Genomic DNA, 15,160 nt, shown 5'->3' with positions numbered 1-15,160 from the left:
AGGGAAAGTTGATTTTTCAGAACAAGTCAAACGGTGTAACAAGATAGGCAGTTTTCATGTTTTTCTCGTGTATCACTTTAATCAGAGTATAGACAAAATGTTGGTCTTTCTCATTTTCTTCCACTACCACAAAAATAAGTTTTAAAGAGCTTTAGCAAGCCTCACAATTTTACTTGTAAAGTTACAATCTAGTTATACCTCATTGTTTGAATCACAGCCCTGCCAGACTGATATCCGTGCAGCGTTTAATGTAAGCTTGCGGGATCAGGCGGCTTTGTGAGGCTACAGGGGTCCTGAAATTCAAAATCAAATATCTAAATGGTCCTTGGTACCATCTTAAAACAATTCCATATGTTAGCTAAGTAGAAAGTCAGCCCCAGGCCCTTGGACCTTAATGTTATGTGTTGTGTTCCAGTCACAGAGGTCTTGGATTGACGACACCTTCTGCAAGAGAGAGTGTATTAAATTCATCCCAGCATGTCGAGACATACACAGGTGAGCTGGATTTGGTATTTGCTGAAAAATTTCAATATGTCATATGATAGAAGTGCTGGAATAATAATTGTAATAACTTTTACCATGTCTGGTTTTTGAAAAAGCTAACTTTTGGTAACCATACTAGCGGTTCCAGGGAAACTCTAGCTATGTGGTTATGTTGCTCATGTATCATTTCCTGTTTATTGCAGATGTTCAGTCCCTCCAGGATTCCTCGATTCTGTGATAGCAGAATTTTTTGCAAAATCAACAATTCGCATGTTATGCGAGGACTTGCATATTTGACCGCATAAAACAGTCAAATCATTCCAATATTATTGCATAAAATGGACCCATTGCCGCAGTACAAGAAGAGGGCTTGTAATTTCAACCAATCACCTCACATTTACAGCGTAATATGGTTCAATCAAGCCACATGCCAACAAATGTTTTCCCTCCTCTGCATTTTTTAAAACAAATTTGACAAAATCTTCACATATTGCCATGTAAAATGTCATAATTGCAGCAGCAGAATTTTAGCCCAGAGATATCATAAAAAATCTCTGCGGAATCCTGAAGGGACTGTGTGTCAAGTATGCCAAAACCTAATAAGGTATGACTTTACTGTGCTTGTGTGTGAGTGTGTGCGTGTGTGTATATTTTGAGAGTGAGATTTCCCATTTTAGTGTAAAGGTAAACTAACACAGTAATTCCATTTATACTATCATGACATTTATACGGACAGCAATGCATTTTTGTGCCAATGTTTAACAACTAGAAAGGTTTGAGTTTTTCCTCTCTCCCCCCAGATGCTGCTGCGGACGTCTGGTAGGGGAGCACACCTGGCTGGAGACTGGCCCCTTCATGTCCCGCTGGCCTGGGCCGCAGGCAGTGCAAGAAGAGAGGTGGTCAGTGGAGTGTCACACACAAGCCAGTGCCACCGATGCCTATGGAACCATTGACTTCCAGGACAGCGCTGAACGTAACTGCCATGCCAAGGTCTGTAGCTATTGCTGCATTCATGTGCTAGTCGAAACTAGGAAACTCCGAAATATCCAACTGGGCGTGTAACAATGCTACCCGAGTTTCCCACTTGTATTTCCCACTTGGAAGCTTGTTAGGAACTGTTATCTCATATTCATGTGCTTGACCATGCTTTATGTGATGACTGTGCAGTACGTTCGTGTTGCGGTCGACGCAAAGGCTGAGGCTCTGCTGCAGCTGATGCTGAGGGAGTGGCAGATGGAACGGCCTAAACTACTGCTGACGGTCCACGGGGGGGCAGAGAACTTCCCTCTCCCCCTCAAGGTTAGACAGGCCTTCAGCAAAGGCCTGATCACCGCAGCTCAGAGCACTGGAGCCTGGATAATCACAGACGGCATCAACACAGGTGTGTGAAATAATGCAGATTCATTTTGCACTGGGGCTTCATGGGTGAATGTGAGCATCTGTGTGTGTGATTTTGGCTGACTACATGTATTGTACTGTGTGTGTGGGATTACGTTTATATGTGTGTAAGCGGACTGAGTATCCGACCCTTCCTAGGTGTGTCCCTGTATGTAGGGGAGGCTGTGAAAGCACACGGCACCAATGGCCACCGGAAGAGGAACGCTGTAGGGGTCACGCCCTGGGGCGTAATTGACAACCACGGTGACCTTATAGGGAGAGATGTGAGTGTCGTTCTCTGTAAAGATATCAGTGCTTTTAAGGAACGTTTCAAATGAACCTTTTACTGCAGCAGGCTAAATCAGGGTCACACAGAATGTTTCTTGGTAGTCTTAAACAAATTTACGTTGAAACAAAAGCATACACCTCACACACATGGTTATGGGCTTAAAAAAAGAAGACGCAACGACCATGTCAGATATAGAGTTGAAATGTATTCCATTTTGAGTGCATCCCAATATTACACTTTTATACATCACAGAAGACTGAAATATAATAAAACCATTTGACCATTTGACATGACTGGATTTTAAGTGGCTTTTTTGAAATGATCTTTGTTTCTTTATGAAATTATGAAAAATATGAATAACACTCCACCCATGAGGCCACTAGGTCATTTGACTGCAGGAAAGAGCTACACCATTCAGCCACCTTGTAAGAAGGTTTGCTGTATTTTTTGCACAGATCTGTACTAATTTTAGCCACAGAAATGTCACCTTTTATCTCCTTTGAGCTGCCATGTGCTCTCACTTTTCTGTTTGGACTATCCCAAATCCTCCTCTAATTTCTCTCAACCTGCTCTCTGACCTGTTGTTCTGACCTGTTTTCTGATACCTAACCCAGGTGCTCAGGCCTTACCAGCCCCTGAGAAGCCCCTTGAGCAAAACGGTGTGTTTGAACAGCCTGCACTCCCACTTCCTGTTAGTGGACGATGGAACTCTGGGAAAACATGGCTGCCAGCTGGGACTCAGGAGGAAGCTGGAGAGACACATTCAACTGCAGAAGATCCATCCTAGTGAGTATGTGTGTGGCTTTGTGCATGTGTTTGTCTGTGTGTGTGAATGAGAGTGTGTATGTGAATGTGTTGATGTGTGTGCGTGTGTGTGCGTGTGTGTGTGTGTGTGTGTGTGTGTGTGTGTGTGTGTGTGTGTGTGTGTGTGTGTGTGTGTGTGTGTGTGTGTGTGTATGTGTGTGTGTGTGTGTGTGTAAGAAAAAGAGAGATTGCAATGTGTGTGTGTGTGTGTGAGTATTGTAATACACATGTGTTTAACAGTCTATGTGTGCGTGTGTGTGTGTGTATCTCTCTCTGGCAGGGGTTAACCAGGGTGTGCCAGTGGTGTGTGTGGTGGTGGAGGGTGGCCCTGACATTTTGTCCATGGTGCTGGACTATGTGAGCAGTGTGCCCCCCGTGCCTGTGTTCGTCTTCGAGGGATCAGGCCGGGCGGCTGACTTGCTGGCATTCTTACACAAACAGACCGCTATGGATAGGTGTGCGGTGCCACTGTAGTCATCTATATGTTTTTTCAGGTTTTCGCTCTCAAAAATCACACTTAAAAAAAATTGAAAAACAACATAATTGATTGTTCTAAGTACACAACAATGATAAAACCAAAAGTAAAAAAAGAAAAGTTACCCGTTACTTCAAGTGTGAATGCATCTAGCACTGTTGTTTGATTAGCAGCGTTTCTGTGGGGCACACGTGATGGAGTTTGCAAAACAAATTCCCACTGGATTGATGCAAATAATCATGATATCATTCTGCCAGGTAGGCATAGGTTTCATTCCATAGTTCACATTTACTTGGGAAGTTTTTTGGAACTCCTTTCCGTCTACCAGAAGGCTTTCATTAACATCGCAATTTTTTTTACGGTTCAATATTTTTTGGGGGTGGCGGCAACAATTTAGCAGCGGCGGTACGTCACTGCTAAATTAATACAGGGGAAACACTGCTTACATGTTGAAGACTTTGGTGCTTGTCCATGTAGAGGAACTACAGAGCTACAGAGACACATGACTGAATAGAGTCCTGAGGTTTCCCTGACTATCGCGTGACCTGTCCAAGGAAAATGCTGAGCCCTAAAGGACAGATTGAAATTTACTAGGGGGGAGGGGCTGGTCCAACTTAAGGTGTAATAAAAAAAGGCACACACCCCTCCCAAAAGTAAAACATAATTTGACATGACCCTCCCCTTATACTGTAAAATAAATTGAACACCCTCCCCCCTCATAGAATTAACTCCAAATAATGTTTACGACCACAAATAACTGTAGCAACCCTGTGTTAATAAACGGGGATATTGACTTTGCCACTTTTGTGGCACTGTCGATGCCCCACATGGCTACGGGCCAGAAGGTTGAGAGTTAACCGACCACCACAGACGAGCTCACTCTCCCTGCCTGTTTCATTTACACTATGATCAGAGCTGGCTGCAGACAATGATCAGCTAGGGGGAAATCTGATTTTCAACATTTTGATGCAGTATTTATAATTATGTAAAATATATGCAACTCATTTTCCACCAACAGATTTCTGTGTCAATGCACCACACAGCCAATAAACAAAGCATGCCGAATTCGTGCACTTTCAATATCATGGTTTGCGTTTTCAACACTGCAATAGATAGGCTTTGTCAATCCTGACAAACAGAAAATACATCCCTCCCTACCTTGTAGGCTTACCCAGTATCGAAGGCTTGGCTTGACAATGTCTGAATGTCATTAAACTGCTTGGTGTTTCGTAACAGATGTCTCTTTCTTTTCATCAATTGGCCGCTGCACAGTTTGGATGAATTGATTGATTTTAATTGTCGGTTAAAAAAATACACACTTTTTTTCACATTTTGTTACTTTACAGCATTATTCTACAATTGATTAAATATTTTTTTTACTCATCAATCTACACACAATATCCCATATTGACTAAGCGAAAATAGTTTGCACATTTATTAAAAATAAAAACAGAAATACTTTATTTACAGACCCTTTGCCATGAGTCTCGAAATTGAGCTCAGATGCATCCTGTTTCCATTGATCATCCTTGAGATGTTTCTACAACTTGATTGGAGTCCACCTGTGGTAAATACAATTGATTGGACATGATTTGGAAAGGCACACACCTGTCTATATAAGGTTCCACAGTTGACAGCACATGTCAGAGAAAAAACCAAGCCATGAGGTTGAATGAATCAGGCCTTTATGGAAGAGTGGCCAGACGGAAGCCACTCCTCAGTTAATGGCACATGACAGCCCGCTTGGAGTTTGCCAAAAGGCATCTAAAGGACTCTCAGACCATGAGAAACAAGATGCTCTGGTCTGACGAAACCATGATTGAACTCTTTGGCAAGCGTCACGTCTGGAGGAAGCCAGGCACCGCTCATCACCTGGCCATATCATCCCTACGGTGAAGCATGGTGGTGGCAGCATCATGCTGTGAGGATGTTTTTCAGCGGCAGGGACTGGGAGACTAGTCAGGATCGAGGGAAAGATGAACGGAGCAAAGTACAGACAGATCCTTGATGAAAACCTGCTTCAGGGCGCTCAGGACCTCAGACTGAGGCAAAGGTTCACCTTCCAAAAGGACAATGACCCTAAGCACACAGCCAAGACAACGCAGGAGTGGCTTTGCGACAAGTCTCTGAATGTCCTTGAGTGGCCCAGCCAGAACCCGGACTTGAACATCTCTGGAGAGACCTGAAAATATCTGTGCAGCAACGCTTCCCATCCAACCTGACAGAGTTTGAGAGGATCTGCAGACAAGAATGGGAGAAACTCCCCAAATACAGGTGTGCCAAGCTTGTAGCGTCATACCCAGGAAGGCTGTAATCGCTGCCAAAGGTGCTTCAACAAAGTACTGAGTAAAGGGTATGAATACTTATGTAAATTTGATATTGATTTTTATTTTTTTTTGCTTTGTCATTATGGGGTATTGGTTGTAGATTGATGAGGGGGGAAAAAACTATTTAATCAATTTTAGAATAAGGCTGTAACTTAATAACAAAATGTGGAAAACGTGAAGGGGTCTGAATACTTTCCGAATGTATACACAAATATTTTAAGTGCCCGAGATTGCACAATGAAGTCGGGAACTTATTTCCATTGTGGTCCTTATTTCTTTTACATAAATACATATACAATTACACAGATACAGACACATTACAGAGATACATTACACAAATACATATACAATTACACAGATACAGACACATTACAGAGATAGAGACAACAAATGCTCAACCTCAAGATGAGTATGGGGGGGGGGGGGGTAAATACAATTCTTACAAGCTTGTTTGGCTGGTAGCTTATTCATTAGATGTTTGGGGCTGCTGGTGAACCATGATGTGCAGGTATAATCACAGTGACACTGGACTAACGCACTTGCCAGAGTCTTTAGGGTGTCTATAGCTAGGTTTCCCTCCCATTGGCTACAGATTTTCATGTGAATATTCTCAAATCTGCATTAAAAACAATATGCCATTTCAGAGTTTCCTTTAGGAAAATTTTATTTTACCGGATATTCTATACATTTTACGGACATCCATATACATTCAGATATTGTTGGATTATAGGAGTAAATCTGATTGGCCGTTTTTTGGGCCAAAACATGACAAATTTGAACTGAGCGGAAGAGGAAGCTAGCCAACCGAGACCTCATATCTCAGCATATGGTCATGCCAAATGGACCCATGTTGTTAGCCTGTGTCTTACTGTACCTCACTGGTGTATCAGTCTATACTTACTGTGTTGGTACTGTGTACAGGCAGCTGGACACAGACATCAAGGAGGACTTCCTTCTGAGGATAGGGGGCATGTTTGGTCTGGAGAGAGCAGACGTCAACCAGCTCTACAACCTTCTGATGGAGTGTATGGACTACAAACAGTCTGTGAGTAATGTGACTGTGGGCTGGTTGCCTACTCATGGACTGAAATGCACTTTCAATTGAGATACTCCTTAAAAAAATGATTTAGGCTGAACCTGGGTCTAGGAAACCATCCCATCCATGTTCAGTTCATGATTATTTTCTACCTTTCAACAGGCTCCCAGGCTTAGTATAATGTTCACATAAAGGGTGGAAATACAATGACTGTCGTTCACTGCATAGAACTATTTCTATATTTATAAAACACAGATCACAATCTTCGACTCGGAATCCGAAGATCAACAGGAGGCAGACTGCGCCATTTTGATGGCCACTCTGAAAGGTACCCCTCCTCCTGCCCTTTATGCTTGTGTCTTTCACTGGAATGTGTGATGTCATTCAGTAGATACTCAGATGAGACTTGACCTAGTCATGTCGTGCCTACGTCTGTGGTGGTCATGACATTTTGTCAGCTGGTGATTGTCAAGCAAATAACTGCCGGTTCGCTAATTGACCGTTAATTAACATAAACACATTTAGCATCTCCTGGCTTCCATGCTTAGCCTACAAGCCACCGATGCAAACCTTCGGAACATCTACATCTACACTTTCTCATCAGGACATCCTCTTGGAGAAAATAGACATGGGCAACATCTCCCAACTGTTCCACAGGCACAATTTGGTCACGCAACTCTTCTAATGTGGGGTCAGCCCGTTGCTCCTTGATTAGATCGGAGCGGGATACAGATAACGGGATAACAGGGAAAGTAGTGACATACTTCTTTGTGGTATTCTCGTTAGCCGGCGCAGTGACCAGGTCGCCAGGGCTCATAGAACGTGTCACTGCACACACAGAGAACACCTCTGTGAAACTCTTCGCACTCTCATCAGGAATCCCTACAAATGACGGCTTAGTGGAAACCACTAGAGATAAAAACACGACAGGCCATACCCTCAATAGGCAACGAAGGACGCACCCCCACAACAACCTCACCTTTCACCATTCCACAACATCAGTTTATGCAATGGAACTGACAGTGTTCAAACCTATTCCCCTAATTAGAACACTACTTCCTGAATCAGTCTCAGCAGAGAAGGGTAACACAGACTCCAACACAAACGACTCAGAGGCACCTGTGTCTCTCAGGATCTTCACTGGCACAAGGTCGTTACTTTCTAACGTAGACACAAAACCCTCTGTAATGAAAGGTAAATAATCTGGGTCAATATGGACTTTCACATGCCCCTGAGCATGAGACAGTGTGTCAGAAGTGAACTGATGTGAGACGGGCGCTGCTAACGACGTAGGCTTAGATTTAACGTAAGCGCAAATATTGAATTTACCCTTAGCCCTGAGAACCGGACATTCGTTTTTCCAATGACCTGAACCTTGACAGTAGTGACACTCTTGACCAAAGTCAGCTTTACCACGGGAGTCAGGCTCAATCCTAGTTGAATGAAACTCTGCCTGTGAACCAGAGTATCTCCGTGAGCGAGGCCCAAATCTCTCTGAAAGCCCCCACTCACTCCGAATACGGGGCTCTGCAAAGACACTTTTGTGAGTCAAAACATACTCGTCCGCCAAAACCGCAGCCTCAGCGACAGTCTTTACTTTTCGTTCGTTGATGTACGCGGCTATACGATCAGGGATTGTGTCCTTAAATTGCTCTAGCATAATCAGATCACACAGCCAATGGAAAGTCATAACTGCCGAGGCGGAACACCATCGATTAAACTGTGAAGATAACTCTCGCGCAAACTCAACATGAGTCTGTTTATCATCCCTTTTTAAAGTTCTAAATCGTTGGCGGTAAGCCTCAGGAACCAATTCGTAAATCTGTAACACAGCCATTTTAACCTTATCCTAACTGACACTGTCGGCTACACTAAGAGCTGAATATGCTTCCTGCGCTTTACCAGTCAACACACACTGCAACATTAAAGTGCGGTCAGAATTAGGCCAACTCCTAGCGTCAGCAAAACACTCAAACAACAAAAAGAATGTCTCAGGGTCCTTCTCATTAAATTTTGGCAACAACCGTAAGTTCCCAACAATATCAAATGTGTCCGGGGCACGACCAAAAGTGGAACGACCCCTAGGTAAATCTGGGTCACCTTCCCAGAACAAACTCTCCCCTGAGATCTTTCCTTCCCTAACCAACTCTAGCCGCTCTTGTTGCAGCTTGATTTTAGCACGCTCCAAATCCTGTTTAAATTCCAATTCCTTTTCATACTTTACCCGATCATCAAGCTCCAAATCTTGTTTAAATGCCAATTATTTTTCATACTTCACACGATCATGCTCTAGCTTCTCACGATCATGCTCTAGCTTCTCACGATCATGCTCTAGCTTCTCACGATCATGCTCTAGCTGTAACAGAAGCAGTTCTTTCTGCTGTTCAAAAAGAAGACTACTAGGACTAACCGATGGAGCGGCCATTGTAATGTTACGGGGAGACGGTGAGTCTTCAGCAGAGGCTGCCCCAGTGGTAGCTTCAAGAATACCTCTCTCCATCAGATTGGCCTTCAATATTAACCTAATAGAATTTTTTTGATGTTTATCACTAATTTCAACCTTGTAGTGTTCAGCGATCTTCAACAGCTGTTCTTTAGTACATAATTCAACAGTTCCTCTGATGGAAAGTGAATTTGTAAGTCGCTCTGGATAAGAGCGTCTGCTAAATGACTTAAATGTTAAATGTAAACTCGTCTACGTAAGACGCTATAGTCACAAGTAAATACAAAAAAAATAAATCTTGCTCTTCCCCTCTGCTGAGCACACCAGACCGGACCACAAGAGAAATGACAATCACACTGGGCACCACAGAAGAGAGATGAGACATATATGGAGCTTCCCCAAAGCCTACAACAACTCAACCCTAGTCTTCGTGCAGATTTTCGGTGGGTAATTACACAATGTAGCTGCTGGCAAGGGAAGAACAAAAAAAACACCCAGCAAGTGCTGGCAGATTCCCCCAAGCCACGGATGTGCCCCCGAGACAACTGCTCAGTCCACAGACACCACACAAAAATAACAAACAAAATAACCATGCCCAACGTATTCCAAAGTGAGATACGTCACTAAGCCTAACAGGGGAAGAAGAAAGGCTATAGCTCCGGGTAGTAAGTGTCACTTCCCTACCCAAATCTCCCACTGAGGAACACAGCCGATTGTACTCACCTCCTCAAACCGATGTCCCAACAGCAAGTAGAGCAAGAGTTTCCAGCCTGGGCAGGGGCCTGGAAACTGACCAGTGTACTCTCTCCAACGCAGCACACAACCAACTATCCACTGCAGTGGCAAGTTTACCAAACAAACAAAGGCAACCAGTACTGGTCCTACCAAACATTACAACTCAAACAAGCTGTAACAAAAGATGCAAACAAAGCACCTACAGAGTTTAACATTAACTCCACATTTTCTCCCAAACACAACACGCATACTAGTAAGCCCAACGACACTAGTATTAGTCATTCATAATGCAACAAAGTGCTATACGCCAAAATGTCTAGGAACCAACCTTATGATCCCGGATGAGCCCCCACTTGTCACGAACCGGCTCGAAGTTCGTAACAAAAAGGGAGACAAAGTGGAGATAAGGAATAACAAAATATATTTATTAACGGAAGTAAACTAAATACAATTAACAATGATGTGTGTAGTCAGTAATCAGTAGTGTGAGTGAGTGTTTGCACACCCGGGCCCAGGTGTGTCCCATGTTGCTGACGACTCTCCCAGCTCCGCCCGCCGACATCCTAATAAGGAAAACGAGCAGAGAAAGAATACGGCAGACAGAGTGGGAGGGTCGTCACACCAGGCGTGATGGTCGGATTTGCGCTTATTGTCGAAGGAATGAGCGTTACACCGAGGCCTGTACTCTGGAGCGGGATCGATTTGGAGGTGGAGGGTCCGTCATGGTCTGGGGCGATGTGTCACAGCATCATCGGACTGAGCTTGTTGTCATTGTAGGCAATCTCAACGCTGTGTGTTACAGGGAAGACATCCCTCATGTGGTACCCTTCCTGCAGGCTCATCCTGACATGACCCTGCAGCATGACAATGCCACCAGCCATACTTCTCGTTCTGTGCGTGATTTCCTGCAAGACAGGAATGTCAGTGTTCTGCCATGGCCAGCGAAGAGCCGGGATCTCAATCCCATTGAGCACGTCTGGGACCTGTTGGATCGGAGGGTGAGGGCTAGGGCCATTCCCCCCAGAAACTTGCAGGTGCCTTGGTGGAAGAGTGGGGTAACATCTCACAGCAAAAACTGGCAAATCTAGTGCAGTCCATGAGGAGGAGATTCACTGCAGTACTTATTGCAGCTGGTGGCCACACCAGATACTGACTGTTACTTTTGATTTTAACCCCCACTTTGTTCAGGGAAACATTATTCCATTTCTGTTAGTCACATGTCTGTGGAACTTGTTCAGTTTATGTCTCAGTTGTTGAATCTTGTTCTGTTCATACAAATATTTACACATGTTAAGTTTGCTGAAAATAAATGCAGTTGAAAGTGAGAGGACGTTTCTTTTTTTGCTTTTTTTGAGTTTATAAATAATATATCTGTGAAATTTGTTTTGATTTCGAATTGACCATTATCATGCATCTGTTTCGAAACGGGCAGGGGAAAAAATACATATAATTTATGCTCTTAAATAGGGAATGGAGGACACATTTCCCGTGGTTCGTTTTCATGCCAGCCAGGTAGGCTGTAAACCTGTTGTAAAGAGAAACAAAGTGCTTAATATTAGGGAAGTTGAGAAATAAATATAGTTGACCTAGCCTATAGAAAGCTGAGGGGATCCTCATTTTAATAGAGGCCATCAAAACTTTGTTTTCTCATGGAATTGCATTAACTACTGGAAAGGTCGGAGTGATTAGAGGGACAATAGAGTGCTGAGTACCAGGCAGTTAGCAAGTTTGGTAGGCTACTAATGACCATCAGCAGCATCAGACCAGGGAGGAGACTGTGACTTAACAGTCACATGGAATTTGACCGCGGTCATGTCTCGGTCACCATAACAGCCCTAGTCGTGCCTGTTCTATGTGTTCTCAGGGCTGAATCCTAACTTGAAATATGAGTTCACTCAAATGTCCAATAAATCTATACATGATCTTTAAAATTGTGAGTTAGGCAGGGCAGATGTTGCGTTAGGATCGGCCCACAGTCGTTAACAGATTTTGTGACAATTGACAGGTACCAAGTCATCTCCAGCGGAGCAGCTCAGTACGGCTCTGGCTTGGGACAGAGCAGACGTGGCTAACAAACACATCCAAGTGTACGGCCAGTACTGGCAGGTAACACAGACAAGGAGGCAGCCAGGGCAAGGCTGCCCAGTGTCATTGATTTTATGTTGATTTTTTGTTGTTGTTGTTGTATTCAGGAAGTTAAATGGAACTGCTGTGTTTGATGGTATGACAGTCATGCTTGATGGTGGTGGTTGTTGTCTGTCAGGTTGGCTCGTTGGAGCAGGCCATGCTGGATGCTCTCATCATGGACCGGGTTGGCTTTGTCAAACTGTTGATCGACAACGGTATGACCATGAACCACTTCCTGACCGTTTCACGTCTGGAAGAGCTCTATAACACGGTAATGACCTAATCACCTTCTCTCTTATCACCTTTTCAGCTCTGTATTTATGAGTTACAATATATTGTATGCTGTACATAAAGAAGCAATTCTGTGTTTTCATATTGACAGTACTATTAGCTTACTCATATACCATAATTGCCATAGCAGTGGTTTTATTTGCAATCACAATAATACAGTGGGGCTGGCAGCGTAGCCTAGTGGTTAGAGCATTGGACTAGTATCCGAAAGGTTGCAAGATCAAATCCCCGAGCTGACAAGGTACAAATCTGTCGTTCTGCCCCTGAACAACTGTTCCTAGGCCGTCATTGAAAATAAGAATTTGTTCTTAATTAACTGACTTGCCTAGTTAAATAAAGGTAAAAAAATACAGTGTAAGTATCTCTTTGGTTGTTTGGTTTCCCCACTGTTTGAAGATGTTTTGTAGATCACATAGCTCTTTGTCATGAGTCCAGCTGTGTATGATCTTTCCAGTTCTAAACAATATTCAATAATTCATCACTTTTTAAATGATGTAGCTCCATAAGGAGACAAGTAACAACATATGTGATCATATAGAATTGTGGAAGTTTGTTTTCTGAAAGTTAAAATTATGGTCATTTTTTATCTGGTCTACCACTTCATTCCGTAGGAACAAATGTATTATAATCCAGATAACTAGCCATTTATGTATTATTCTGGTTGGCATTTGGTTGTTTCTGAGTTGTTTGTGGATAATGAAGACATGACATGTCATCACTTTTTATAGCAACAGGGACCAACAGACAATTTCCTCCATCACCTTGTGGAAGATGTGAAACAGGTGAATACTGTTGAACATGCAACATTGGGGAAAATGTAAGGTTTTCCTATGTGTGTTTCTATAGTATTTGTGTGTGGAAATATTTATGTGTGTGTGTGCGTGTGTTTTTGTGCGTGTGTGTGCATTTGTGTGTAGAACCATATACCCAAAGGATACAGAGTCTCCCTCATAGACGTGGGGCAGGTGATTGAGTATCTGATAGGAGGAGCCTATCGGAGCACATACACACGGAAACACTTCCGGGCCTACTATAACCGCTTACATGCCCACTGCATGGTAAGTGACCGTGGTCGCGTTTCAGGCCGACTATTTTGCAGTTGCCTGCCAGATGTCACAGCGTCTGGATAGGTGTTTAATCTAGTCCTATCCACTGACCGCATCATACGATATAGGTTGTGTTCCTCTGCTCAGACGTTGCATGCATCAACCAATGTTTGCGTGTCAAGTCATCGACTGTGCCGTCGGGCACCATATTGCTATAACGTACACTGAGTATTCAAAACATTAGGAACCTTCTTAATAATGAGTTGCACCCCTCCCTTTTTCCCGCTGAACAGCCTCAATTCGTCTGGGCATATCGAAAGTGTTCCCTAGGGATTCTGGCCCATGTTGACTCTAATGCTTCCCACAGTTGTGTGAAGTTGCATGGATGTTTTTTGGGTGGTGGACCATTCTTGATATACACAGGAAACTGTTGAGTGTGACAAACCCAGCAGCGTTGCAGTTCATGACACAAACCGGTGTACCTGGGCCTGGCACCTATTACCATAACCCGTTCAAAGGCACTTTTGTCTTGCCCATTCACCCTCTGAATGGCACAGATACAAAATCCATTTCTCAATTGTCTCAAGGCTTAAAAATCCTTCTTTATCCTGTCTCCTCCCCTTCATCTACACTGATTGATGTGGAGTTAATAAGTGACATCAATAAGGAATCATAGCTTTCACCTGGTCAGTCTATGTCATGGAAAGAACAGGTGTTCTAAATGTTTTGTATACTCAGTGTGTGATGTGGTTAGCTGATTGGCCTTGTTAGGTTCTAAATGAAATGAGTAAAAACTCACGGACGATTGTTAAAGCTCAAACCAAGTTTATTCCCCCAAAGGGTCAGACTGCTGAACAGACCAAGACATATTCACACAAGCCCTGGTATTTAACCATTCCTCCCATGTTGAGTCTCCTCCTTACATCTCTGAACAGCCAATACACCTCTGTGCTAGACAGAACTTTAGTGATATCTGTTCTTCCTCACTTCATCTGACTTATGTCCAAATTCCTCACTTCTCCCCAACTCACGGCTGTCATGACTTGTACCAGACTGTCGCCATTCTCCTTCCACAGGATCCCTGATGTCTAGCACTAGAATATTCTGACAGAATGTAAACGTTCTACATTCCCCTGTCTCCCTCAGTGACATGAATAAGGATATTTCATCAGCCTACATATAATACCTATCCAGGTGTGGTAAGATCTGGCATGCGTCAGCAACGTCTTGGCAGAGGAACACAACCATAGTAATGTGGAGCCCCACTACTTAGTCGATAGCATGACACACAGCCATTGGATGTTGCATGCAGTGTGACTACAATGTAGTTGGTCTATAACATGTTAAATGTCTGTATACAGTACACGCAGGGCAAGATATCACCCTTGGCCGTCAAGCAGTTGTAAAAATGGACACCAATAATATAGCAGTATTCTTTTTTGTTTGTTATGTTTTTATTTTGAAATGTAACCTGGTGTACATTTCACTTTGCACTGATTTGAGTGGCCATCATTTCCAGGACACTGGACTGGACAGGATAGTTCAGGACCCCGGACCAAACAGGGAAGCCTGCACCCTTCACCCACCCCAAAGCCCTAACAACAGTCCGTCATGCCCACCTGTCTTCCACACTGCTCAGCCCTACAAACGCAAGGTCTGTGAGAGATCTGGGACAAGCACAAACCGATCTGGGACTACGCTAACTTTTCACCTACAAATGCAGTCTT

At 43.5% G+C, this 15,160-nt stretch overlaps 1 protein-coding gene across 10 annotated transcripts in view; it reads left to right on the top strand.

The window, feature by feature from the left end:
- LOC139545671 (transient receptor potential cation channel subfamily M member 7-like) overlaps nt 1–15,160 on the top strand; it is a 78,118-nt gene that overhangs the window by 22,369 nt on the left and 40,589 nt on the right. For 8 of the 10 annotated variants that reach the window (XR_011669109.1, XR_011669110.1, XM_071353672.1 and 5 more), the window contains exons 3-15: nt 416–495; nt 1,284–1,473; nt 1,651–1,864; nt 2,020–2,144; nt 2,764–2,935; nt 3,234–3,408; nt 6,677–6,800; nt 7,047–7,119; nt 11,975–12,075; nt 12,233–12,367; nt 13,116–13,169; nt 13,305–13,445; nt 14,953–15,087. Coding sequence is in view for 8 of the 10 variants with exons in the window: in XM_071353672.1 (XP_071209773.1) it covers nt 416–495; nt 1,284–1,473; nt 1,651–1,864; nt 2,020–2,144; nt 2,764–2,935; nt 3,234–3,408; nt 6,677–6,800; nt 7,047–7,119; nt 11,975–12,075; nt 12,233–12,367; nt 13,116–13,169; nt 13,305–13,445; nt 14,953–15,087 (1,719 nt within the window). In the remaining 2 variants the exon portion in view is untranslated. Of the gene's footprint in view, nt 1–415; nt 496–784; nt 1,088–1,283; nt 1,474–1,650; nt 1,865–2,019; nt 2,145–2,763; nt 2,936–3,233; nt 3,409–6,676; nt 6,801–7,046; nt 7,120–11,974; nt 12,076–12,232; nt 12,368–13,115; nt 13,170–13,304; nt 13,446–14,952; nt 15,088–15,160 lie in introns of those variants that run through there. The other 2 variants (XM_071353669.1, XM_071353674.1) reach the window with 2 other exon arrangements.

The sequence above is a fragment of the Salvelinus alpinus genome, chromosome 19, assembly GCF_045679555.1.
Source record: "Salvelinus alpinus chromosome 19, SLU_Salpinus.1, whole genome shotgun sequence".
NCBI classification, from domain to species: domain Eukaryota; kingdom Metazoa; phylum Chordata; class Actinopteri; order Salmoniformes; family Salmonidae; genus Salvelinus; species Salvelinus alpinus.
This window is presented reverse-complemented; position numbering and strand designations above follow the sequence as displayed.